The following is a 25,194-nucleotide window of genomic DNA, read 5'->3' on the forward strand; positions in this document are numbered from 1 at the left end:
TTTTTTTCCAAAAATATTTTTGAAACACAAAAATAAATAATTTCTATTTTCATGATTTCTCATCAATTTAGGCCTTGTTTGTTTGCTGGAAAGTAGTTTTTTTTGGAAAGTGGATTCATGAAAAATAAATTATTTTTCGATGTTTTGTAGTGTTATAAAAAATAAGTTGGAAAATACTTTTCAATATTTGGTTATGTTATATAAAATGAGTTGGAAAATAATTTATTAATTTTTTTAAGGTTATTTAAATAATAAGGAAGAAATCTTACAACTTAAAAAGTTGAATGAGAATAAAATTAAAAAAGAAATCTAATTTTATAAATTATCTCAAATAAAATAAATAACGATCAAAATAATAGAGATCAAATCTAACAGATAAAAAAATTAAAAGATGATGAAATTAAAATAATAATAATTATTATAATTTCATAAATTATTTCAAATTAAATAAATAACAATAAAAAAAATGAGAACCAAATTTGATAGATAAAAGATGATAAGAGAAAAACAAATAACAATCATAAAAATGAGAATAAAAATTAATATAAAAATTAAATTAAATCAAATTTTAAGGGATGAAATTGAAAAAAAAAATTCAAAATAAAATATATATCAATTAAAAGTTGGAGGACAACATTTGATATAATAAAAAAATAATATGATATTTTTAATTTTTTCATAATTTTTAGAAAGTATTTTCCGTTTAAAATAAAAAAAATATTTTTCTAAAAATGAAGTCAAATTTTTTTTCAACTGATTTTTTTTTTGTAAATCATTTTTTTAAAAATAAATAAATATAAAACAATTTAAAAAATAATTTTTTAAAAAATCATCATTAAAAAAAAAGAAAAACACGTACCTTAACAGAGTGGAAGAGAACACGTGAACTAATGGATGTTTGGTTACCATCACGTTTGCCCTAATCTTTTACCCTCTCAAACACAAGTCAACCCGTTGGCAAATGGGCAATCAAATCTATCAATATAGATTCGTGGTTTCCTTTTTTAAAAAGATATTTTTTAGATTTTACGCATGACGTGGCCTTTTCTATATCTCTACCAAAATATCCAGAAAGCAAAGAAACCTCCTGCCTCATTACCCTTTTTCTCTCTCCACTGTCTTCTCCACCATGCCACGTCTCCAGCCCTTATAACATACGCTTATATGCTCAATCAACCCCATTCACCTGCGCAATCTCATCCATTCATTTCACTACAAACTCTTCTCTTTTACTCCCCGGCGCATGTTAACCCTAACCTGTATCCATTAACGCAATTTTTTTTTTAAATAAAACTAGAAAAAGCTGAGCGTAAAATGAAAGAGGCATGAGTTAGGATAGGAGAGGAGAGGAGAGGAGAGATTGGTTTGCTTTCGGGTTACGTATGTCCGGTGATCCAAATCGAGCCGTTGATGTCCTGGCCTGGTCTCACATAAATCCTCAATCAAGACCGTCAGCCAGACATACTTTATGGAAAGAGGCTAACATGCGCCTGTATTAAAAAAGAGAGAAAATATTTCTCTTAATTAATAGTTTTTGTTGCTGTGTTTTCTTCATCACTTAGGAATTTGGATAATCCAAACCCTAACCCTAATTTGTGTCCAAATTCTCAACCAGAAGGAGAAGAGGTGGGTATTCCTAGTGTGTTATTATTCAATTGATATTGTCTACTTTTTGAAAGAAAAAGACAAATTGAATTGATAAGATATGGAGGGAGAGGTAGATGAGCAAAATTTGAGTGGGCACATGAAGGAGAGTGGTAATGGTAAAAGTGTAGGAGGATCAGGAGATGGTTTTGTTGATAGAAGCAAAGTGAGGATTTTGCTATGTGATAATGATGCTAAGAGCTCTCAGGAGGTTTTCACTCTCCTTTTGAAGTGCTCTTATCAAGGTAATCTTTTTTTTTAAATTATTATTTTTTCACTTTTCCTTCTCGTGAATGCTATGAAGATATATAACCAGTGCTATTATTTTAAGCCGTATGGAGGAAAATGATTTATGGCCCCTTGGTGATATTTTGTTTTTTGGGTGAAGGATATGAAAAACATTTGCTTAAAATTGATATGAAACATTGTATTTTCTTTATTTCTTTTCCAAGAATTATTTTTAAGTCTGGTGGAAATCCAACTACATATATTGTTGTTTGCTAAATAGCTTAGTTTATTATGTCTGCATTTTCAATATCAATTCTTATCTGCATACCTACACTTCATTTTGTGAAGAAACTTTGGTAGAATGCTAACAATTTGGCAGTTTTGAGACTGATTTCAGTTACTTTTTTTTTTTAATGATTTTTCAACATTTATTTATTGTATCCACATCTGTTTTAAGTTCAATAATTCCACTACTTTGCTAAATTGGTTTTTGAAGATAATGTGCAATTTGTGCACTGAACCTGTATTCCTTTTGCTTCACAGTTACATCAGTGAGATCGGCTAGGCAGGTGATTGATGCACTAAATGCTGAGGGGCCTGAAATCGACATCATACTTTCTGAAGTTGACATTCCAATGACCAAGGGCATGAAAATGTTGAAGTATATCACCCGGGATAAAGACTTGCAGCGTATTCCTGTGATCAGTAAGCTTATGTCTTTAAATTTACTTCTAAGATCAGTTGTGGTAAAATCTATTTCAATTTAGGTCCAGAGTATTGAAAAGCTTTTTGTTTGATTAGTGATGTCGGCACAAGATGAGGTCTCAATTGTTGTAAAGTGCTTGAGACTTGGAGCGGCAGACTATCTTGTAAAGCCTTTACGTACTAATGAGCTCTTGAACTTGTGGACACACATGTGGAGAAGGCGGCACATGGTTTGTTTTCTTTTATTTGTTTGGCTCTTTTTTTTTTTTCTTGAAAGCAAACTCGGAAGGCTAAATCTTAGAGGCTATAATCAAGAATTGAAATACTCATCCAAGAAAACTAAAATTAAATTAAAAACCTCGACCCAATAATTCCTTGAACCAAGAACCAAAGGTATATGGTTAAAATGCTACAAGGATAATATCTTTGATAAATTCTGTAAATTCAATGAAGAACCCAAAGAAGAAGTACAGTCACGTTGTTCAATTTTTAATGATGGCAATTTCTTTTCCTTTTCAATGTTATTTCAACTACTTATAAATGACTTATAAAATAAACCCAATTTAGTTAATAGATTTAAATTAAATCCACATAACTAACTATTTAAATCCAAAACTAAATAAGAATGCTTTGAAGCCCATGCTTGTATTTAATGAGGCCCAATCCTTATATGCGGTACATGTTAAATAACCCTAACATGTGCTTGGATCACATTGATTAAGGTTTTATCCTCCTTTGATCTGAACTTCATGCTTGGCATCATCTTAGAAGGAATTTTCGAAGCTTGCTTGAGCCAAATGTCATGAATCAACCCTTTAATTGCTATTTTTATCCTCTTGGCATTTTCCCTTGCAATAGGTTCACTCAGCACATGTAATGGATCTTGGAGTGTTGCATGTTGATTCTCATCAATGCCCATCTCTTAAAAAAGATTTGATCTCAAATCGTTACTTATATAAAAAAAGAGAGATCAAAAACATTAAATGTAGTACTAACATTAAACTCACCTGGAAGTTTTTACTTGTATGTATTGTCATTAATTTGGTCAAGTACTTGGAATGAACCATCCTTTCTAGAATTAACTTAGATTGTCCATAAGCTGGAAATCTTTCATTCCTTATATGCACCCAAACCTAACTACTAGGTTCAAAGATCATGTTGGCTTTATATGCATATCGATAATTCTTATATTTTATGTGTTGCCAAACACTCATATGGAGTTTCTTCATCATTTCAGCCTTCTTATTTCCATTAAGACTAACTCTTTCACCAACATATTTAGGCCCTGTTTGTTTTTGTGTTTCAAAAGCACTTTTGAAAAAAATTGAATTTTTATTTATTTTTTTCTTACTTCAAATTAATATATATATTTTATTTTTTGTGTTTTCAGTTCATTTTGATGCATTGATGTTAAAAATGATTTTTTTAAAAAATAAAAAATATTATTTTGATGCATTTTCGAGTGAAAAACATTTTAAAAAGCAACCGCAATCACACTTCCAAACGCTCTTAAAGACAACAAATGCAAAGGAGTTAGTGGATTTAAACCATGAACAATTTCAATAGTGAGTGATCAGTAGTAGAATGCACACTTCTATTATAAGCAAATTCAATAGACGATGCTCCTAACTTTTCAATTTGTTTTTGAATGACAATTCGCAATAAAGTAGTTAAAGATCTATTCACTATATTTGTTCGATCATCTTTTTGTGGATGACAAATAGTTGAAAAGAATAATTTAGTTTCCAATTTTCCTCATAAAACCTTCCAAAAATGACTAAGAACTTAACATCTCGATTTGAAACAATACTCTTAAGAACACCATAGAGTCATGCTATCTATCTAAGGAACAAATCAACAATATTGGTTGCACCATTGGTCTTATGGCAAGATATGGAATGTGCTATCTTAAAAAATCTATCTACAACCACAAAAATTGAATCTCTGCATTGTTTTGAACTAGGTAAATCTAAAACAAAGTCCATGAAAATGTCTACTAAAGGTTCAGTAGGTACATGCAAAGGAGTATATAACTTATGTAGTAAGACCGTAGATTTGGTCTACCTACACATGATATATCTATCACACACCTTTTCTACATCACGTTTCATATTAGGGATATATCTATCAAACACCCTTTCTACATAACATTTCATAATAGGTCAATAGGAATGTTTATGCAACACTTCTAAAGTCTTTCTCATGCCAAAATGACCCATCAAACTTCTTATTGGCTTTACGCACAAGCAGCTCATGCATAGAACTATTAGATATACAAAATTTATTCTCTCTAAATAAGCACCTATCAAACCTATAAAATTTTCCATAGGCTACTTTCTCACTCATTTCATACACATCAGCAAAATCATTATCATTGGCATACATGTCTTTAATATACTCAAAACCCAATAATCTTGCATTTAGAGTAGCCATAAGGATGGTCCTGATAGATAGAGCATTAACCATAATATTATTCTTACATTGCTTGTATTTAATGTCATGGAAAGGTCTCAATGAACTCCACCTACTTGGCATGCCTTTTATTTAGTTTACCTTGTCCTTTCAAGTGCTTCAATGATTTGTGATCCTAATAGGTAACACACTCTTTCGGCCACAAGTAATGCTGCCAAGTCTCCAAAGCTCTAGCCAACACGTAACTATTTGTTATAGATTGGGTAGTTCAACGCTGCCATACTTAGCTTTTCACTAAAATAGTCTATTGGCTGCTGCTTTAGCATCGAAACAATTCCAATACTTATCCTTGAGGCATAACACTCAATTTTAATTGTTTTAGAAAAGTCAAGCAATGTTAACCAGCACAGGTTTTTGACTTCGTAAAAAGGTTTAAAAACTAAAACATACATAACTTCTCATAGAAAATTTCAATGGATGTATGGTTGGACAATTTGAATAGATTGAACTTGAAAACCACATATTGTGACTTATTTTTCCATGCAATTAAGACATGCAAAAGTTGGGCTCAAATTTGGCCTATAGGCTGACAATAAACTTCATCAAGAACTACACTCATTTACATTTCCAACCCAAAATCAAATAACCCAACATCAGTTGGACCATTTGAGAACACTCCCGCGTCAAGTTCTTATGGTTGAGAAAAACTCGTCCTCAAGTTCAAAACGTTTTTTCCCTGGTCATCGATTTCGAATCAAAACACTTCTATGATCCTTTATGCAAGCCTTCAATTAGAATCCCTTAACATGAGTTACATTACTTTCCATGTCATGGATGTTCCTTGAATTATTATGAAAAAACAACATAACTCCACCTTTATCAACTCTATGATGTTTTGAACTAATGAAATATGCTTCTGGAATGTTGTTAGAAACATTGTCAAGCTCACTATTTTTTGTCCTTAAACATCAAATCTGACACTATTAATTTCAGAATTCTTAATCACATGTGAAGTACATGCTCCACAATTTTCTTCTTCAAAACCAGCTTCTAGAACCACCTCCGCAAAGAGCTCCTCAACTGACATAACATAAACTTATTTTGCAAACTTAGGGTCATCATATATTGTGATTTCTGTGTTGAATCTTATTCTTCAATATCATCTTACTCGTCCAGAACGAATATTGGTGGTAGATTCCAATTCACAAAAGATCTAGAATCATAAAAGAAATTTAGATTCCACGTCACTTTCTTGTTGAAATTTCTTTTGTATATCCTGATAAAAAGGATGCCTCTGATCATTATTACTAGAAGAACAATTTTCAAGAACTTAACTTTTAAATCAGATTCTTGAAATGGCATTCTATTACTTCTTCTTTGATGCCGAGAAGAAGAGCTATCACTAAAATCATTGTGTTGTCTGTGAAGGAAAGGATTTACAAACTCTGATTTATGGTCTCGTTTCTCAAATCGGTCAAGATGCTCTTGGAGTTGTTTGAGTTGCCTTCTCATTTCATCAATTTCAAGGGCATGAATGTCCCTCTTGAATTCTTGCACACGACGTTCATGAACAACCATTACTGTAAATCCAAAGCTGTGATACCAACTTGGTGCTGGGATGATATGAAACTCAAGTTACAGATAACTCACATAAATAAATTATTTCACTCACCACTCTAAGGTACAAAACTTAAAACATGCATAAACAAATAAACTCGCCACCCTAAAAATAGAAATCAAATCACTACTTTAAAGATATAGAGTTGGGGTATAAAGTCCACCACTCAGCCAAAAGGCGAAGTAAAAAACTTCAATTCAGATTTTCTCAAAAGATCTCCATACTGGTCTGTATCTTTCTTTAGAGTGGCGAGTTTTATCTCTTAGGAATCATTTTTTTTGTGTGAGTTATCTATAACTTGCGAGTTTCATACCATCCTGGTATCACATCATGTTGTATATTAGCAATGTTGAGATACAGAAAAGGTGTGATAGAGGGTGTCTTAGGAATATTCAGGAAGCACAACAATCTAGAAGAAATTTGCCAAAAGAATAGAGAGAAAATGTGAGGTGAGAGAGACACTGTCCAGTGAAGGAGTGGCCGAAGGATCCCAAATGAGGTAAGAGCTGGGGTATTTTTTGTGTAAGAGATTACTTGTTTGTTAGGATTATGCCAAGTTTTCAGTGTGTACTGGACGAATGCCATGTGTTTGGAGCGATACATGTCTGCATTCTTAAGTTTTATCAAGGAAGATTAAGTTGGCTCAAGGTCAACCTTGATGGACCGTGATTTGATCTCACAAAGCCAAATCTTCCTTAAGCATTCCATAAGACCAAAGATTAACCATGGACCACGCCACATGGCCTTGGCTAATCCTTCTGGGCCTCCAGTCCTTATCCAAGTGTGTATTGAGTCTTTATCTGTGTTGATATCCAATTTGGTAGTTTCTCCACATGCAAAATAAAAATAAATTAATAAATAAGGAAAAATGGACAGTGTTTAATATGCCCCAAATTGATAAACTATCTATGCAGTGTAAATGTCATGATAATATTTTGTGACCTGCAGTGTTACATTGATTTCCAATTGGATCTATGTTTGGGGATCTTTCTACTCATTAGCAGAATCATTTTGTAGAACTGTGGTGATTAGTAGGTGCAGGGAATGAGTCATTGTTTCTTGGTGATTGACGTGGTTTTGGTGTATTATTGTGTGGAATGGCACAAAAGGATCCATATAACTATCCCAAAATCCATTTGACTATCCCAAACTAGTTTGGAATTAAGGCTTGTTTGTTGTTGTTTTGTTAGTGATTGCTGCGCAGAATTATTGAACCACGAGCTCTCGTTTCATGTAGCTCCACTGTTTAGCATTAAGAATAGATAGTAAGGTTTATTGGGTTTGTTTGGTGAGAAGGTGAAGATGACCTACCTACTTCTGTTCAGATGTCTGTCCAAGGGCATTTTCATGCTTGTTCTCACATTAGCTCATGCTCAATTTCCAGTGCAGTGTTATATTTATGTGAAGGCCTGGTTGACATGTGTGTCAGATGTTTGTTGACCTAAACTTCTTGATTTTGTCTTTGCATATTTTCCATACTTTCTTGTTAAAAACTTCATTGACAGCAAGCAAATATCTATCTGTATTAAGTGGTACTCATAAATGTCTTTGTGTTGGCAGCTTGGATTGGCGGAGAAGAACATCTTGAACTATGACTTCGATCCGGTTGCATCAGATCCTAGTGATGCTAATACAAACAGTACTACACTGTTTTCAGATGACACGGATGACCTTTCTCGTAGGAGCACAAATCCTGAAATGGGGATGTCAACTCATCAGGAAGATGAGGTCAGTATAATGCGCACCTGAAGTTTGGCATCTCAAAATAAGTGTACAGTGTGGGAGGAAAATCTCTTTCCTACAGATGAATACACATTTTCTTTAGTGAAATATATATTACCATGAATCTTGATGTGCCCTAGGGCCTGTCCACTAGTCCTTTACATAGTAACTTTTCAGATGTGCAATGACTTCACTAGCCTATATGTCTGCACCAATCAATTTTTGTGCAATTGTAAGGTGCAAACAGCACATCTACTCACTTCCAGAACAAAGCAGTTAAACTCGTTCCATTTCTATGAAGTTTTCAGAGGAGATTTTATGAAGTTAAAAAATGAAATACAATGGAAAAGCAACTCACATGCAAGTTATTTCAAGATGTGCAAATGTGTTTATAGGTATCAGTAGTTATTAATTGGAACCTGTTACCCTGAATATGCAATTGGCATGATCAAAAACATTTTTAGATAGGGAACAATTGGAAAGGAAATAGAAGATCCTGCAACTTGGAGGGGAATATGACAAGGAGGAGAAAATGACACCTGCAACTTCTGTGTGTGTATCGTTTGCCAAATAATTACAATACATAGGTGCTCGCTTGAAAACTTGAATTTGAAGCATGTATCATAATTGACCAAGACATTTTAAACAAATATCTACACTAAACATTTCGCTACTCAAATGTTCATGTAAGCCAACATCTCGTTTCAAAATTGTCATTGAAACTTTTGATACTCTCTGATGTGCCAAGCTTGACATTTGTCTGTACCTTAGTCTGCTGCTGCTGCTGCTGCTGCTTCTGCTTCTGCTGCCGCTTCTGCTTCTGCTGCTGCTGCTGCTGCTGCTGAGCCTTCTCCTGGTGATCCAAAGAAATATCGACCTGATGTGCCAGGGATCAGTGACCGCCGAACAGGTGAGGTTTGCATAATTTGATAATTTCTGTTCTGTATTTTGACACCAGCTCGCAGTTTTTTTTCTTCCTAATATTTAATGCTTAACTTCATCAATGTTTATTCTGTTCTAAGTCTCACTTTGGCGAATAATATTCAGGACATTTATCTTCTGGTCCAAAGAAGAGTGAATTAAAGATTGGCGAGTCCTCTGCCTTTTTTACTTATGTCAAATCAAGCACGGTCAAAAACAGTTCCCAAGGAGTTGCTCTTATTGAGGACAATACTAATCAAAATTTAAGGATGGAAGAGAAACTTAAAGCATGTGGCGAGCAAATGCTTAATGATGCCCATTTACAAGAAAATGGGGAGGCATTGGAAGTCCACTCACAAGGTGATGACTTCCGTAGCAGTTCTAGCATTCCTGACTCTCTCTCTCTGGAAAGATCTTGCACCCCTCCTATGTCAAGAGAATTTCCCCAAAGAAATTTCAAGGATGATCGGGTGCTTATGCATCAAACGAATGAACCTCAATTAGATGCTTCAAGTTTATCAACACAAAGTGTGTATCCGTATTTTATGTCAGGTGTTGTAAATCAAGTTATGATGTCATCATCAGCACAACTCTATCAAAAGAACCTGCATGAGTTGCAAAGCCATGGAACTTCAGCCATGCTTCCTGGATACAATCATCTTCCCCAATGTCCGCCTCACATGTCTGGGATGGCATCATTTCCATATTACCCTGTTAGTATATGCTTACAACCTGGTCAAATGCCTACCACTCCGTCATGGCCATCATTTGGAACTTCATCGCCATCTGACGTGAAACTAAATCAAGTAGATAGAAGAGAGGCAGCATTAATCAAGTTTAGACAGAAAAGAAAAGAGCGCTGTTTTGATAAGAAGATAAGGTATGTTAATCGGAAAAAACTTGCTGAAAGGAGGCCTCGAGTGCGGGGACAGTTTGTGAGGAAGGTAAACGGTGTAAATGTGGATCTCAATGGGCAACCTGCTTCCACGGATTATGATGAAGATGAAGAAGAGGATGATGATGAGCAAGCATCAAGGGATTCTTCTCCTGAGGACGATGCTTCAGGATCTTAATGTCAAGTTGCTGATAAATGAGGTTCCTTGCGTTTCTTAATATCCCTTTCATTTATTAGGCTACTAGTCCGAAGTCTGCCAATGATGCTTCTATTTTTCATTGAATATGATTGTGTGAGCTTCATTGAGGTACAGATGAGATCAAGTTGCAAATGCATGAATATATATTGGGAGCGCTTCTTCTGCAAGATTCTGAAAGCATCAGTGTTAGCATTTGATAAATATCACTATGAGATTGTGCATGCATGAGGGTAAAGCTCTCAGATTGTACTATCCCTGTGGTTCAAATCTCAAAGGTTTAGGTAGGTAGCCTTTTCAAATCTGGAAGGAATGTTGGGACTTGCAAAAATTCATCCTGAGTTCAATTTCTGTAGTGTCATGACCAAGAGACCCATTTATGTGGGTAAATGTCGTGTGTATAAGCTATCCTTACTCTGGCATGGTGTAATTGGCGAAATTGAAATCAGGCAGCAATGGAGGCGGGCAGATCGATTTGCAAATCTGTTGACTACGTGGTCTGTGGTGAAGAACATGTACGGAGGTACAATTCCATGCAAAAAAAAAAAAAAAAAAAAAAAAAGAAGAAAAAAGTGAAGCAATTGTTAAAGTTTTTCCATTGCGTTGACTCAATAGTTTGTTTGTTTGTATTTTCTTTATCCAGGTTCAGGGTTCCACCACCATTTGTCTCTTCCTGAATTCTTCTCATCCAGGGTGTTTGATAGAGTCGAGTCTTAGATTTTACAGTACTTTTGGATTTATGCATTTGAAGGATATTGATTTTAAAATGTGTTTACGTACTAAAATGAATTTTCTGCAACAATTTGTTGATAAATTCTGGAAAAAACTAAAATGGATGTTGATATCTCCCAAAGCAGAGATATTTTGATGTTCGCTGATCGGAAGATTTTTTTCAAAAGAAAATCTGGCCGGGCCATTACAGGCCATGGCCAGAAGTTGCTAGGTCGTGGTTGAATTTTCATGCCACGTACGAACAGCAAACCTCGTATAAAAATATACAAAACGCTTTAATAATTCTATATTTTTTGTCAGAAATAATTAGCGTGGGCGGAATTTTGATGAAAATTCTCCTACACTCAACTCCTGTCTTTGTTTTGTTTTGTATTTTTTTTCCCTTCAAATTTAGGTATTTACAGAACTGTTTTCTCAACAGAGTGGTTTAAAATTTATTCACTAAAAAAAAAAAAATTTGGCCGCACAAGCATTAAAATGACAGTTAGTTAATCAAACGTTGAAATTTGTATTTTAGGAAATAAAAGATTTAAATTTGAAAAAAAAAAACAGATATTTTTCTCATTACTCTAGCTCATGTTAAACCCTAATTTCAATCCCTAGAATGCGTTCTGCGAATCAAACAACATATATTACTTTTAGTTTGCACAATAGCGCTTGATTACAATATTTCAATTATCTACTTTTCAGCAAATTAATGTGTAATTGTTTATATTAAAAATAATTATTTATGTGTAAACTAGATAAGAATAATCATTGTTTATCTTTAAACAGGGAAACAGTAATTGATCAAGTTTGAAGAATCTTATTCGACCAAGAAATTAGAATGCAGGTGATTAAAAGTCATGGGAGACCAAACCACTACCATGCTCCAAAATACCTTCTAAATATAACAACTATACCATGGTTTGATAAATTGACTTAGGGACTCACATCCTAACGAAGTTTCATTTTAAACCATACATTAATAACCCCAAATAACTTGATGAGTGGACCAAAATAAATTGAACCAAATTTCATCAAGTCAACCAAAACGTTTCTTTAAAAGAAATTAAAATAACATCGTGACAATAAAAATAATAAACCTGGATTAACCAAAAACCCAATAACCCAAAGTCCAAAACCAGGTTGATGGAGAAATGGAGAAGATGGATTTCCTTATGCTTGTGTTCAAGTTACGTATATTCGAGTGACATGGAGCTCTCAATGAAGTCTGAGAGCTGCAAACATTTGAGATTAAGCATAAGTGGTTCGATACATGGATCTGTCCACATGATTTTAACGCCAATATTTAACAATACAAGACACTTCTAAGTAAATTCTGGTTAAATACAGAGAGTATCAGTGTCAGCATTCAAATCTTTTCAAATATAGGTATGGGCCTAATCTTGCAACAACGAAAATATTTTTCTTTTCTACATGTTAGGAAGCATGTTACAGTTTTAATCAACCAAATGGTGCATCACTCATTATGGATGATTAATTTTTTTGCCACTAATCGGATGCCAGAAGTCTGCTGATAGTCGTATGGATCCAAGGACAAGTATGCATCGACAAAGGTCCCTGGTCTGAACCAGGTATCCAGCTCTGTCGCATCAAACTGACTGAATATGAGCTTTTGTGTGGTTCCAGATGGTTCTTTCTTATACATATCCGTTGCATATTGAGCAACATCCCCATTTAGTACAGTAGGTATGCTGAGAAAAGCAAAGGAAACAAAATTAGGCACTTCCAGAACCATTGCTTGGATCAATAAGAGGGCATAGAAAATGAAATCTGAGTAGAATAATATAATGATAACTCTCCTCCCCATCAGAAGGCTCCATCATGCAATAATCGAACCGGTTGGTTGCATTTTGATCTGGATTTTTTCCAAATATTTTCAACATTTCATATAAGTTCTGGGTTTTGTTCCAAGAATCACATTTACCTAGGTCAAACCAATTTCCCCTTATGGAATGATATCTTGCCAATTTTTTACATACCTTTGTATATTATAATGAATAAATATGGAGAATAAACTAAGATGATATGAATACATCCTAAATTAGAAAAGAATGAAGGCAAAAATGGAAAATCAACCAATGCATCAGTTAATTAAACTGGTTGAACAAAAAGACTAGTTAAGATAGTTCCATCTATTTGATTTTGGTTAATAAAATTATTGAACTAAATCTTCCAGCTTGTTCAGAAAAGGAAAAAAAAAAAAGGCCACGATTTGAATGACAGAACCAAAAAGTCCCACTGAGGAACAATTTCGTTGGACAACAGTTTATATCATTGTGTACTCCTAAACTTGGACATTGCAAATGCTACAAAGAGAAGGGATAAGAGGACTGAAACTTACTTCAATCTCACGGTAGGGTTGTTGACAAAGCCTGGTTTTCTGGTAACAGCACTCCTCCAATCAGAACTACAATCCGAATCTTCATAAACTTTCCGCACAATGCTCTCACATGTTTCGAGAACATAACATAGACTTGGAGATGCATCAACCACAAAACTCAACCGTGGCCGGCCTGCATGATCAGAAAACTTCGTACTTAGTCCAAACCGTATCCTCAACCGAGGACAGCGAAGCTGCAAAATGGCCCCCTTGTAAAATAATTTGATTCTATGACTCCCTCGAAAGAATGGGACAGGAAATGCTCTAATAGAAGTAAGAGAAACTTCATCAAGCTCTAAGAAACCCAAAACGCCACCGCAACTTTCAGGGACAGTCACTGTAGAAGGCATCTCAGGAGGCTGTAGTATTGGGTTTTCCTCCATGGCGACATCTGGTTGAAAGGAGGCAGCATTCACTTCATTGCCAAGTGCGACCATGTCAAATGTATCAGGATGAGCTGTATTAGATACAACAGAATATTGGGACTCGGCAGTACTGCTTGTAAGAAGAGAAAAGACTGGACGCTCTTCCTCAGTTCTATCATTTTCAGGAGACAGGGCAGGGGTGCTTTTAACTTGTGAACTCGAAGACGGGGAATTCTTGTTTACGACTGGGGATATTCCATTTCTATGACTTCTTGTGATAGCATTAGGGGAAACCCAATGGTTTTCTGGAAATGCGTCTGGGAGGCTTGATTCCTGAAAATGGGGCAGCTTTTTGGTTAATTTTTGCCTAGAAAACAAATAAAACATGCAAGTATAACGGCCACACAACTTAACGGTCATTCAAAAAGACTAGGACGGAGGTTGATTTTTGGCCTGCTTAAGCAACAAGGGAGCGATTACGTAGTTTACTAAGAGAAGAAAGAGGCCAAACATATCATGTAATAGAAAAAAAAATATTGCAATGGTAAATAAGCCGCTTCTGGGATGACAAAGAGGAAGAAGAGGGAAAGGGTAGTTAGAAGAGTGAAGTCGAGTGGACTTACCAAGAATAGGACAGTAGCACAATGCTTAAGAACCTCAACATTCATTCTTACATCATCTAAACTCCTGATCAAAGTATCAAAGACATCATTTCATTAAAAAAACTCCATTAAATAAGATAAACCCCCTGAAATACATAATTTATTTTACCTATGTGTTTGGTTGCCAAGCCCAAAATAAGTTGCAAGGGTTGCCATCTGGTATCAATCATAAAAAAAGTCAGCACAAAACAAACAAAACATCATCAACAACAACGACAACAAAAATCTAACCTTCATGTTGCCAGCTCTCCTTCCAAACTTCTGAGTCAATAATGCTAACGAGTCAATAGTCCCCTTTGGCTCTGGTGCTACCCTTCCAATCTCCGCAAACGCTTCTCTTATTCGCACACAATCAAATCTGACTATATTATGCCCCGCCCATATCCTCCCATGGAGGATGTCGTAGACCGTGTCAGCAATGTCAGCGAAGGACGGTGCTGAATCCACAGCTTCTGGTTTGATGCCATTACACCGTACGGACAAGGAAGATATGAGCTTTGGGTTGGAGGGTCGGACCAAGGTCGAGTAGCTCCTGATCTCTTCTAGCTTCTGGGGGCAGACAAGGATGGCCCCGAATTCAAGTATAGCATACCCCTGGCCGGGTCGGGTCGGGACCGTCGTTTCAACATCGAAGAAAGCTATCTCTGCTTTGTTTTCCATCTCCTCGCTCCCTCGATTCGGATCACCCTTTCAAAAAGCAAAGAGAGGGTTTGGTTTGTCTTTCTCTCGCTCTGCGTGTAGATATATATAGAGAAGGGAAATGGGTCTTTGCTTCTTAGGGTCGGTTTGCTTCGCAGGCTTAAAAAAGTAAAGCATAATTGAAGCTGGGTGTTTAGCCCATGTTCCATTCAAAGAATATATACTAGTTCCACTTTCATTGCTTTTCCTATCCCCTTGTCTCTCGCTGCAAGCTTTTGATTCAATGGAACTTTTTACTTTTACTCTTTATAACAATGATATATATATATATATAAAGAGAGAGAGCGTCATTGTTATAAAGAGTAAATTACTTTAACTCTTTTATAACAATTACACTTTTTATTTATAACAATAACTTTTACTCTTTATAATAATAACTCTCTCTTTTAAAGTTATTGTTATAAAGAGTAAAAGATATTTACTCTTTATAACAATAACTCTCTCTTTACACACACACTCAATTGTTTAATGATTTACCTATATTACTATATTCTCATTCTCATGTATGTGTTATTCATATTCATTATACTTATATTTGTTTGTATTCTTTATATTTTATTAAAATAGGAATATTATTTAATTTATCACTTCATTTCGTGATTTTATTAATAAAAAAATATTTCATTTAAAAGTAAAAATACTTAAATAATACAAAACTCAACTACTGTACAAGATTTGATGTGGATTGGTCTAGTTTAAGAAATGTTTTTTTTTTAATTTTTTATATCTTTTGAATAAATATTCCACACACATTTTAAATTGAAGTTGTGAAATCATTTGGTTTTGTTCATATTATTTGATAAATATCTACATAAGTGACAATAAAGATTCAATTTATATTTTAAATTTTTAATAGATTACAAAATATTATTTGATAAAACAAAGTGTGTGTGTGTGTGAAAACAATTACAATACAATTATTAATAATGTCTTGGAATGACTGAATAAAAATTTATTTCAGAGTATGTTTTTGACAAAAAAAAATCTTAAAAAATTAAGAAAATAAAATTCTTAATTAGTATAAAGGTACATCTATTTATATTTATATTAGTGCTGGCATATGAGTGCCCTTTTAATTTATTTGTTTTTTTATTATCTTTTAATCCATCACGATTCTTCTTCTTTTCTTAAATAAAAAAAGATATTTTTAAGTTCTTTTCTTATATTTAAAAAAACTATTATAAGTCATGCATTTAAAGATTTATATTCAAAAAGTTTTATTACTCCACACTTTGTATTTTGTTTTTTGAACAACGCATATGACATCCAAACACTAGTTACCACAACAATGTTGGAAATGTCTCAGTTATCCCTCCTGTTATGGATAACGTGTTTGGCCAATGGACTTTTGATTTGGTACCAGTGATATTTTATTTTTATTTTTTTTCCTCCTTTATTTTTGTGCATGACCTTTTAAATTTTCAAAGTAGCCCTTCGATTTATTTTTCTTGTAGACTTGGTCCCTCTGCTTTTGATTAGTGTTTATTTTATTTAAAATAATTTATAAAATTAGAATTTGTTTTTAATTTTATCCACCTTTGATTTTTTAATTTGTTAGATTTAGTTAATCCTTATTTTTTTTATTAATATTTTTTGTTTTAAATTCTTTATTAATTAAAATTTTTAATCTGTTATGTTCATCCATTCTATAGGGTAATCTTGACCTTATGATCTAGGTCACAGGTTTAAAATGTTAGTTTAGATTGATTTAAGATTTTTTTTTTAGGTCTTTGCTTTTGAAAATGAAATTTTTTTTTTAATTTTATCCTTTAATATTTTAATTAGGTTTTTTTTTTTTTCTTTCCTTCTATAGGGTTATCACTTAGGATGACTTCATATGTTGTATCACAGATTTAATGGGTTAACTTAGAGTGACTTAAACCATTTTTTTTGTTTGATTTATCTGCTATTATTGTTTATTTTTTACTATAATTATTAAATCAAGCTATATTTATTGGATCCGGTCAAGTCAATCACCTGACTCTCATATTTATCTTGCTTCTTTAAAAAAAACTATCATCACTTGAGCATCTTATTTTTTATGGTGGAAATTTTTTGGTCCGGCCCATGGCGTGGCACAAACCACCAATCTAGTCTCAACTAAAAGTCTTAAGCAATTAAGTAGGGCATGTATAATGATTTTTATATTAATTCTCAAACACATTTTTTTCAAGTAAAAAATCTTTTGTATTTGAAACTTGCACAAATTCATACTATCTTGTTCTAATTATTTTTTTTTATTAAAAGAGAATATAGGTGGAGAGACTTGAATTTGAGACTGTTTAGTTATTAAAATTCTGATATAATATCAAAAAATCATATCAATCTAAAATATTAAGTTGTTAAGTGAGAAACCAAAACTAGTTTTATATTAATTACATAACAAGATGCATAAACTAATAATAACTCACACAAGATAGCCAGATACCTTTAAAAGCTTTAACTTGAACCATCTAATGATCAAGCTACAAGCAAATATGGCTATGAATAACAATGCAACTAGTAAAATCAAGATAGCCAAACAAAGCTTAAAAAGAAAATGGTGAAATTAATAAAATTGAGCTATAAAATAGCTTAATATACAAAAATCATGAGTGAGCTACCAGATAACTTAACTTTTTTTTACAAAAAAATTTTATACTCAACATAAATATTTTTCAATTAACTTTTAGTAATTGGGCTCAGTTAATAGTTTTTTTTTTTTTTTTTTTAGAATTTAAGGACCAAATCCAAATATTCAAGCTATAATAAGGATTAAACAAGAAAAGAACAAGGCATGTTCAATTCTTTTTTTTAATAGTTTTTCTACATAACACAATAATAAATTGTAACATGATTTGATTTTATTATTAGTATTGTTACTTGAGAAAAAAAATTCTAACAAATTTGTATTCTTATTTAATATAGTTTAACCTTCATTAAGTTAAATATTCTCTATAAATAGAGAACTATTCTCAATATATTTTTGGATATTTAAGTTAGTAGAATACACATTCATGAAACACTTGATGTTTTTATTATGCTTTATTAAGCCTTTAACTATGCTATAAGATAGTTTGAACTTCTATAATTTAATATTACGTTATTAGATAAAGTGAAAATTTTTAAATATATTCAAAATCTCTTGTTTTACTTTTTATAAAAATGAATCATAAAACCTAAAGAAAACATGTCATTTTGATAAATAAAAAATGTTAATATTAAGCTATAAAATAAATTAACTTATACCCAAAACAAAACAATCATAAAATAACTTATAATATGAAGATACCAAATAATAATTTGGTTACCAAGTTATCAAGTTATCATTCCATATTAAATCACTAGATAACCTAGTAATTTCAAAGGAAAACCATTAAAGATCTCCATTTAATATTGAACCTGAACTACTTATTAGTCCCACCCAAGTTACAAGTAGGCTTTAACTCAACTAAGATTTATTTGTTCATGATATATTCTAAGGTTACAAAGTGACCATTTATCTCTAATACCATCAAATTACAATGAAAATTATTATATTTATCAAGTTATTCTAAGGTTATAAAGATTCCTATAGAGCAAGTTCAATGATTACTCTAATTTGACCATAACAAATGCTAATGACAACATGATGTTCATATACTTCAATAACTTTATATTTAAAAGCATTAATGATAAATACACTAGGCTCATAATAGAAATTGAAATTGTTGAGGCATAATTTTAGTTTTCACAAAATTTTTAGTAAAGAAGACAATGAGAACATTGTTGTGTTTATTAGTATCCTTGATGAAAGATGTGTTTGATTAAAGATTTAGAGAAACATGTAATGTGTATGAGATGTTGTTAGATGAAATTTTAGTAGAATAAATTGAATTAGATATTGAGAGTTGATATTTTACTATTTTTAATAATTTTGGGTATTTTTCTATGCTTTGAAGGGATTTTTTATTTTCAAATCGTTATAAATTCAAAATCTTTTGAGTTATTTGTTATTATTATTATTTCTTGTTTCAATGTGTAACTTTTTTAAAATTCAAAGTATGGAGATTGGTGTGTAACACTAAATAATTAATGGATTAAAGTTATTAAACTTTCCGTTATCATATCAATTTAGTCAAAACATTCTCTTTACATGAAAAATTATAAAATTGACCCCTTTATCACCCAAACTAAATAATTTTCAACCTAGTTTCAATGGGCTTGGATATGTTTAACATCTAACTGGCTAGCAATTAGTCAAATGATATTATTCAGGTTATAACTCACATTGCGATAAAGAGATTAATTATAGCTTCTTTTTTTTTTTTTTTCATATAGATGAGCTAATCTAGCCAAATTGATAAGGTGCAAGTATACCTAATAATTTTAATCCAATACCTAATAGAACTAAACTAGAGAATGAAAATTTAATACACTTAAACAATCTTACTCAAAATGTTTTTGCACAAATATTAGCAAAAAAACTAAAAAGTATGGCTAAATCACTATAGCCACACCCACAAAAATACTATTTATTAGAATAATTTTATTTTATATTTGCTTGTTTATTTAGTTTTTTTTTTTTTTTCAATTTAACCCTTCCAAAACTTAATCTTCTCTTTTGTTTGCTCTTTATTTCACTTTGGAATCAAATTTTTTTTTTTAAATTACATTTTACATCCTAGGTCAAAGAAGATTATGAAATGACCATAATGCCCCCATATATATTAAATTAGAAATAAATGTTCATTACCACACAACTCATTCTTTCTCTTCGACCTCACCTTCTCTCCTTTTTCATGTTCTTTTTATCACCTTCTTTATCAAACACAAATCTAGAAGGAAAAATCAAACACAAATTCATCATCTTAGACAAAATCAAACATAAACTCTCCTTTACACACCTTCTATGTCACATTTTCTTCTTATGTTTTGGTGTTAAAATCGTTTTCCCATTTGAAACTCAACAACAAAAGGTATATTTCAATTGTTTTCTTTAATTTAAATTTCAAAATATTTTGATAGTGTGTTTTGTTAGTGTTAAATAATTAGAATATAGGTTTTGTTTCATTGGTTTAACAAAAAGAAATTAACAAATCTATTGCCCTTTTTTATTTTTCTTTGTTCAATTGAACATAAATTGTCCTAAAAAAATCATTTATTTTTTTTCAATAGATAAATTTTATACCCTCAAACATGTTTTAGAGAGTGAGAAAGCAGTCAATTGAGTTTTATTAAAAAAAAAAACCTTAAATTTAAAAACTAGAGTTATTATTCGTAAACCTTAATTTTTAAATTAATATTTAGTTTGTGTGTAATTATTGATTAAAAATTGTATTTCTCTTGTTGGAACAATCATATTTTGCTGGTTTAGAGAGATTGGTTAACACATATTGGTATGATTAGAACAACCACCTTTTGCTGCTTGAACTTTAATTAAGCTGAAAAATAGTAGTTTAATTTAGTTATACATGTCTATTAGAAGACATGGGCTAAAGTTGATGTGAACCCATATGGTAAGAACCCTAGAATTCATATACAAGAAAGAAATAACCCAAGAAAACTAAAATCAAATTACAATAAAGAACTTGACATAATGATTATATGAACCAAGATTTCAACAAATAACACTCACTAATAAAACAAACCAGTTAGCAAAATTTATATTGCAATTTTCTCAAGTATTGAATTCAAGAATTGCAAGTTTCAAATTTTAGGCAATAATAAATAAAATACAATTTTAACTGTTTTTTTTTCCTACACTAATTCGACATTATCCTTTTTAACAATTTTTTTTTAAAAAAATACTATTACTAAAAAAATCAAGACTTAAAAAAACAAAAAATCAACATGAAAAGTTAAAAATAGATAGATAAATAGATAAAACCTGATTTTAAAGCCATACTCTTATACCAACTGATGCGAACTTGGAGGGTAAGAATCTTTGAACCCACTATGAAATTGACAATAAATTCTGGAAAGCTAAAATCAAATTGCAAATAAAAACTTTAACTAAGTGATTACCTATATTAGAGAACCAAAAGTATTAGATGAAACTTTGACCTATTGATTATAAGATTCAAGAACCAAAAGTAGAGGAAAATTATCACAAAGTCATAATTCTTTGATAAGTTTAATAAAGTTCATTGAAGAACTAAAAAGCAAGAATTTTGGTCATAAAAACACTGATTTATTAATCTTTTTTTTTTAATTATTGAATTTATGGTAGTATTATAAAAAAATTTATATGAAGTTTTAGTAACTGCTAAATCAAATTATATATAAAAAAGAAATAGGAAATTGCAGATTGAGTTTTTTTACCATAAACATTGAAATTGCACAAAATTAAATTCAACATTCTTAAGAAATTTACAAGTCATATAAGTTTGAATCCAAATATTTAATATTGGTTTTGGATTATTTGAATTCTACTTTAGTTTAGGGTTTCATAGAGTCACTCTTGAATTTTGTTTTGTTTTTATTTTGTTTTCTTATTTGTATCTTCTTTTATTTCATCTTCATTTTCATTATCATTTTTTTTTTTATTGTTATCTGTCTTGAGTTCTATTCGTTGATTGTTGTGAAACTAAAATTTTTTTGTTACTTTTGATTAGTTCCTTTAAGAACTAAAGAGGAGAGCAATAGAGGTAAAATGTAAAAATATGAGACTATTGTCATGAAAAGCTAAAATTTTGAGTAAAAAATGAGTGGAGTGACATGTATTAAGTGTAAACATGTGAGAGCATGTGTGAGGATATATTTTTTTTTTTATTACTAATGTAAAATTTCATATTCAATTATGTCTTTCAAAGATGGATTATCACCTACGAAGGAGAGGAAAAACTTGTTTTTTGTGTTACGGGTTTTGCAACAACAATTTCAGAGGATGAATGTGAGGTTTGGTAAGGTTGTGACATTATGGATAAATAAGATGCCATGATTTCTAGTTTACAAAATAGACGATATCAAAAGGTTTCTGATACAAAGAGGTAAGAGGAAATAAGGTTGCAAACCATGAATGTTGATGATAAAAAAAACCTCATAAGAGATTCTTTAAGACTAGCAAGGATGAACAACTTACAATGTTTATTTAGAAACAAGTACACTACTTGATGAATAAGAAGTTATAAACCAACGCAAAAAAGTTACAAAACAATCAATGATGGTTCAAAGATGTTAAGTTTTAAAACTAATAATAGGAAGGTTGAAAACTTGTTAGGTTTTTATGACTTATTAGAAAAGAGAATAGGAAACAGTTCATATAGAACTATTGAAGTAGTATTGATTTCATGCCAAAACCTAATCATTCACTGGAGAATAAAAGAGAAATCAAGCATTAAGATGAGAGTAATAATGATGTCTATAAAATTTAAGATTGCAATGCAAAATATGAGATACGTTCTAGGATTTATGATAATTCTAAAGTTCTTTCACTAGACAATTAAAGTGAAATAACCAATGAACTTGAAAAGAATAACAAGAATAATGAATGTGAAATGGATCATTGCAATTTGAATTTGGAAAGGCTTAGATGAGTAGGATAAGAATGTTAATAAAAGTTTATTAGTTTTTGAGAATATACAAGTTGCATTAGCTAATGACCATGGCAAAATAGATCTTTGAACTAGTTTTAAAATATAATATAAGAGTTTTTTTTTAAGAGCTTTGAGATGAGAGAACACAATGAGTTGATAAGAGGAAAGAAAGAAAAGAGAGGCTACTTATGAATAATATCTTTGGTACTAAAAACCTATGCAAAATAGTGTTTTTGATTCTTTGTTGTAGGATTATAAGGATTTATTACCCATAGATGGTGTTCCTATTATTGATTTAAGTACAAATCATTTCTTGGAAAAAGGGAATCATGAGAATCAACTAGTATCATAAAAGGATCAGTTACAGGTGCTAATTGGATCAATTATAAGGTCTAAAACTAAAAAGATCTAAGAAGAATTGATTGGTCTAATTCAAGATGTTTAAGTTAACAAATTATAAATCTGCCAAACTAGATCTTTGTGTATTGTTTGGGCTATATTTGATGTTGCATGTGGGATTTTGCTACTAATGTAGTTGGGATAAAAATTATTTATCTCAAGCTTTCCATCTATATATGATAAGTCTAGTAACTCATCTAGATAAGAAAGAACAAAGTATTTGAAGTGAAGCTTAAAATCTGCTAGCAAACAAGGCAAGGATTTAATTACACGTGGAATCATTATTTTGAAGGAATTCTTTACTTTCCAAGAAGATCAATTAGGAAACAACCCTTATTTTTGCAAGGATTTATAATGCAACAACAATTCTTATTATTCAAGGACATTAGAAGTAGTTTTGAGCTTATTTTATATAATGCTTAGGTTTATGTTAACAAATATAAATTTTAATTTGACCATTGGATTGGGCTAAAAATGTGTCAGGAGATTATAAATGTTTTGTTTTATATAAAGTTAAAAATTTCATAATAATCAGAGTTTGAAAAGGCTTTGCAATAAAGCCATTAAATTTTTTCCACCATGAACTCTCTAAAGTCTATTACATATATGAGATATAAATTACGTGTTCATATTTCTACTAGTTCTTGTTTCTTTGTCTGCTGTCAATATGAATTTTTGGTGTAAAAAAGGATAATAATTTAAGAAGTTGAGATTTTAGACAGTAAAAATCATGGAATTTTCTTAAGATTTAAACTGGATTCCATGTACGCAACATAAGGATAACTTGAGTTTGTGATATGAAATGATCACCTTAGAGTTATCAACTTACCAAACAAACAATTGAGAATGACAAAAATAAACCAATCATACTTTAGAATGATTAGATTATAAATAGCAATTAGGGTTTAACTTATTGTAGTAAATTTGCATACACTCAATAGATAAACTATCAATAATTTAAACACAACAGATCTAAGAATTTAAAACAAAACTAGCAATCTAGATTACCTCAAGTAGGATGCTTTAGACCTTTTATTTTTTTATTTTATTTTTCAGTTTCATCTTTAAATATTAGTTTTGTTTGAGAATCGAGCTTCATAATTTTTTTTAAAAAATTTGCTTTATGTAGAGTTATTTTGATCTCATGATCTATGTCACGAGTTTAACAAATTAGCTCGAGTTGAATTAGGTTGTTTATTTTGACAGGTTCATTCACATTGACTCAAGTATTTTTTTTTTTCATTTTTTTTTAAATTTAATTGTTTAACATTAGATAAATTAGAAATCGACTTTCATAATTTATTTTATTTTAATTTCTATAAGTTTATCATGGTCTCATAATATAGATCATAGATTTATCAGGTTAATCCGGGTTCGATTCAATATGATATTGTCTCAATAATTAAAAAAAAAATCATCAAATATGTTTTGTATCAATATTTTAAAAGATATCGTCTAACATGTATTATATTTTGAGTTTATAATTGAATTGTTTTTTTTTTTTATTAAAAACACATTATCAATGTTTGGATATTTTTTATGTTAAAAAAATTGATCCAACTTACAACAAAGTATAGATAAATAATCTAGTAAAATCTATAGAAAACAAGAATGAAATCTAAAATTATGGCTTGAACCAAATGGATGAGATAAACACATTTACTGAAAATAAAAAGATTAATATCAAATATACTTCAAAACTAATAGGGTATTAATAATTTTGCACTTAAACTAGATTTTATATCAATTTTATCTCTAAACTATTTTAATTTTTCAATTGAAAACTTTTGATAGAATATTTAACAGAAAAATTTTAATTCTTTATAAAATGATGTTGTTTTTTAGGAAAAAAAGCAATACAATTTAGATGATAATATGGATGAAAATCCTTAATTTAAAATTTTAAAAAATTTAACAATAAAATTCGTATAAAAAATTATTTAATGGTGATATTGAAAATACTGAGAGGTATATTTTGGAGGTTTGTCCTAAAACAAACTCCCCGTAAACGAAGAGAGCCACTCATCGCAGATAAAGCAGGACATCTCAAAAATCCAAGAGGACACGTGTCAACCGCGGAAATTTTGTCCAACATTTTAATTTAGCCTGTGTCT

At 31.1% G+C, this 25,194-nt stretch overlaps 2 protein-coding genes across 4 annotated transcripts; one reads left to right on the plus strand and one right to left on the minus strand.

The window, feature by feature from the left end:
* Positions 1-1,051: 1,051 nt before the first annotated feature.
* Positions 1,052-11,143, plus strand: LOC118033382 (two-component response regulator-like APRR1). 3 transcript variants are annotated; one of them, XR_004684849.2, is made up of 7 exons: positions 1,052-1,889; positions 2,416-2,577; positions 2,674-2,807; positions 8,168-8,335; positions 9,101-9,239; positions 9,377-10,864; positions 10,985-11,143. XR_004684849.2 is itself a non-coding variant. In XM_035038340.2 (7 exons), exons 1-6 carry the CDS (start codon positions 1,706-1,708, stop codon positions 10,321-10,323), a joined length of 1,734 nt encoding a protein of 577 aa, XP_034894231.1. In that variant the 5' UTR covers positions 1,052-1,705; the 3' UTR covers positions 10,324-10,345; positions 10,459-11,143. The 3 variants fall into 3 exon arrangements, 2 of the variants coding, with proteins under 2 accessions (XP_034894231.1, XP_073261053.1); XM_035038340.2 differs by having other exon boundaries at positions 9,377-10,345; positions 10,459-11,143; XM_073404952.1 differs by having other exon boundaries at positions 9,377-11,143.
* Positions 11,144-12,363: 1,220 nt separating this feature from the next.
* Positions 12,364-15,354, minus strand: LOC118033381 (protein NEN2). Its single transcript, XM_035038338.2, has 5 exons — positions 14,718-15,354; positions 14,596-14,642; positions 14,448-14,511; positions 13,421-14,157; positions 12,364-12,770 (listed from the first exon to the last, which is right to left on the minus strand). The coding sequence occupies exons 1-5, from the start codon at positions 15,144-15,146 to the stop codon at positions 12,536-12,538; spliced, it is 1,512 nt and encodes a 503-aa protein (XP_034894229.1). The 5' UTR covers positions 15,147-15,354; the 3' UTR covers positions 12,364-12,535.
* Positions 15,355-25,194: the final 9,840 nt, after the last annotated feature.

The sequence above is a fragment of the Populus alba genome, chromosome 15, assembly GCF_005239225.2.
Source record: "Populus alba chromosome 15, ASM523922v2, whole genome shotgun sequence".
In the NCBI taxonomy this organism is placed as follows: domain Eukaryota; kingdom Viridiplantae; phylum Streptophyta; class Magnoliopsida; order Malpighiales; family Salicaceae; genus Populus; species Populus alba.

Bases quoted from the DNA above. Each gene is read 5' to 3' on its own strand.
- LOC118033382 (XM_073404952.1), top strand. From the start codon at position 1,706: ATGGAGGGAGAGGTAGATGAGCAAAATTTGAGTGGGCACATGAAGGAG. The intron at 2,808-8,167 runs GTTTGTTTTCTT...TTGTGTTGGCAG, and splicing joins TGTGGAGAAGGCGGCACATG to CTTGGATTGGCGGAGAAGAA. The intron at 8,336-9,100 runs GTCAGTATAATG...TCTGTACCTTAG, and splicing joins CAACTCATCAGGAAGATGAG to TCTGCTGCTGCTGCTGCTGC.
- LOC118033381 (XM_035038338.2), bottom strand. From the start codon at position 15,146: ATGGAAAACAAAGCAGAGATAGCTTTCTTCGATGTTGAAACGACGGTC. The intron at 14,643-14,717 runs GTTAGATTTTTG...GATTGATACCAG, and splicing joins GGAGAGCTGGCAACATGAAG to ATGGCAACCCTTGCAACTTA. The intron at 14,512-14,595 runs GTAAAATAAATT...TACTTTGATCAG, and splicing joins CTTGGCAACCAAACACATAG to GAGTTTAGATGATGTAAGAA.